The sequence below is a fragment of the Gavialis gangeticus genome, unplaced genomic scaffold, assembly GCF_001723915.1.
Source record: "Gavialis gangeticus isolate Ggan-Ray unplaced genomic scaffold, GavGan_comp1, whole genome shotgun sequence".
NCBI classification, from domain to species: domain Eukaryota; kingdom Metazoa; phylum Chordata; order Crocodylia; family Gavialidae; genus Gavialis; species Gavialis gangeticus.
This window is the reverse complement of record NW_017729032.1, coordinates 223,637,569-223,640,001: the sequence shown is the minus strand read 5'-3', so window position 1 is coordinate 223,640,001 and position 2,433 is coordinate 223,637,569. Positions and strand designations below refer to the sequence as shown.

The 2,433-nt window shown below is 48.6% G+C and overlaps 1 protein-coding gene across 1 annotated transcript in view; it reads right to left on the bottom strand.

Moving 5' to 3' along the window:
• The window catches only part of MRPL39 (mitochondrial ribosomal protein L39), a 45,100-nt gene extending 44,943 nt beyond the window's left edge, over window positions 1-157 (bottom strand). The window contains exon 1 of the mRNA XM_019525287.1: window positions 26-157. Within this exon, the coding sequence (XP_019380832.1) occupies window positions 26-80 (55 nt within the window). The 5' untranslated portion in view covers window positions 81-157. The remainder of the gene's footprint in view (window positions 1-25) is intronic.
• Window positions 158-2,433: the final 2,276 nt, after the last annotated feature.

Genomic DNA, 2,433 nt, shown 5'->3' with positions numbered 1-2,433 from the left:
CGGGGGGGGGGGGGGTCCCACTCACTGCAGCTGGTGCCGCGCGCCGCCGCCAGGCTGCAGAGCGCCCAGCGCGCCGCCATGGCCGAGCCGGTACTTCCGGGCGGTGCAGCGCCTCCGCAACCCCGGAAACGCGAGCGGCGCACAAGTTCCGGCCTCGCCAGCTGGGGACTGCCACGTCACAGCCCGCGCGCTGCGGGCCCCGCCCTGACGTGACGTGGGGGCAGGCTCCAGCGGCGTTTCGCAGTCTACGTTATCCCCTCCCCTGGGGTCTTGACCAGAGCTTACGTCACAGGCTTGGCGTGCCACTGAGCCTTGCCTCTTTGTCCGCGGGGGCCGAGCCTGGGACTTGAGGTGCTGCGGCCAATTGGTAGTATTGCCAACTCATGATTTTTCGGGTTGTTCTTAAAGTCTGTGTTTCGGGATTATGAAAACCTTGGTTCTTTCTTTTACACCATTCTAGCTTCTTTCTTTTACATATGTGTGTGTGTATACGAACACACACACACAAATATAAATACGTATAAAAGTAAGCTACGTTTTTCACATTCCCAGAGCGTAGAACAACGCTAAAAATCATGACAGTTGGCAACACTGACACTGGGCATGAGAGTAGCATGCTCCATGGGGCAGTTGTCCGATGCCACTCTGGTGGGGCACAGCTGCAGCTGCCCCAGGGCCACAGCTTTGGTGGTGTGTGCTGGGGGCAGCATTAGGACTCCCCCACTGTCCAGTTTTTGGACCCATGGGGAGTCGGGTGGACCCTACGATGTGGTCCTGCCTTGTACTACATGGGCACTCTAGGCCAGGGCACGCAGGGTTGCTCCACGGCCAGATTACACCTGCATGCCTAGTCTGTGCTGGATTTGGCCTGCTAATTAACCCCATGCACAGGTTCTGGCTTGCCGGCCAGAGAGGTTGAGCAGAGGGGCCCGCGGGGCTGGAGAGATGAGGCCTTATCCAGTGAGGTGTAAAATCTGATCCAAGCCACTTCCAGCCCTAAGACACCAAGCCCCGAAATGCAGGCATTTTGCCTGACCTTGCCCCTTCTCCCTCTAATCCAGTTTTTGTTTCCTCTCCAACTCTACACTTAGTGTGCCTGCCACTTCAGAGTAAATTCAAAAGGCCTCGTCAATATATAAAACAGTTAAAAGACCTCCTAGTATTGCATCATCCCACTGCTACGTGTAAGGCCTTGCACTGTGCCACATATTTGTCTTTATGCCATGAGACAACATCACTGCATTGCCATGCTGTGTCTCAACGTTTTGAAACAGCAATGAAATCAGCGCTCATTTTGGGAGCAGAAGCCTTTGAATATATCAAAAGTGGCTTGTGAATTTCTGCCCAGCAAATGTTCCCACTTTCACTTCTCCCTTTCTCTCAATTCCCACCCCGTGGGTGGGAAAAAGGAAGGAGTCACTTTTAACCAGTCAAGTGAAGCGCACATAATTGTGCCATCCAAGCAGCCCCTTTTATCCTCATGTAGGGGGAGGGAGAGGAGGATCTTTAAATTTAGTCGCATAACTTTAATATACAAGGGTTGCTGAGGGGCCCACAGGGCCAGAGGGTGGGTCATTCAGGCAGGCATAACTCTTTCATGCCAGCTTCTAAATTCTTGGCATTTCCATGTGGTCATAACAGCTGTTCATCATGTTTATATTGACCAAGGATGGCTTGATATGAGGCAATAGTTGCAATATAAGCAGGAGCTGAGCATGAGAAAGAATTATTTGGGATTTACAACACCCTATCCTAAAGCAAGCTACTGTGTGCGCTGTTGGGCTGATGGGCTGAGTAACCAGTTCCAGACCCTTATAGAAAGGGCATAAAATTCCTAAACCAAGGTAGCAACGGTACCTCTTTTTGAAGCAAGGGTCAAATGCACATGCAGCCTCAGAAAGCACCAAGAGAACCAGCCCAGAAAAAAAACATAGCTAAAATGGGCCATCAAGCTCCTGAGTGCTTCATAGGTCAAGTACAAAACCTTTAACTCCTCCAAAAATGTATTCATAACTATTGAAGTGAAGGACAGCAAGTTTCTTCCTACATACAGTCTCGCTGAATAAGGAGAGAACTGCATTCTGCAGCAACTACAATTTCTGAATGGTTTTAAGATTTAACACATCACATATATCCAACCCTGAGTTTACAAAGATGTGTAACTATGTCAAAAGTCTTGGTCTGCATTGCATTTTAAATGGTTGCTGCAAAAAACAGCAGTCACCATTCTAGCTTTATATTGCATTTACTAAAATGGAGATCTTGCACCACAAGCTTCTCAAAAAATTTTACCCCACAAAAATAAGACTTGAACCAGTCTAAATGGTGTCCTCATGAAAAATAAACATGTTTGAACAGCTTAGATTGGTTTATTACAATTTTGCTGATGATGACAAATCTTCAGCCAGATTGGAAAGAAATTATAATGAGAAT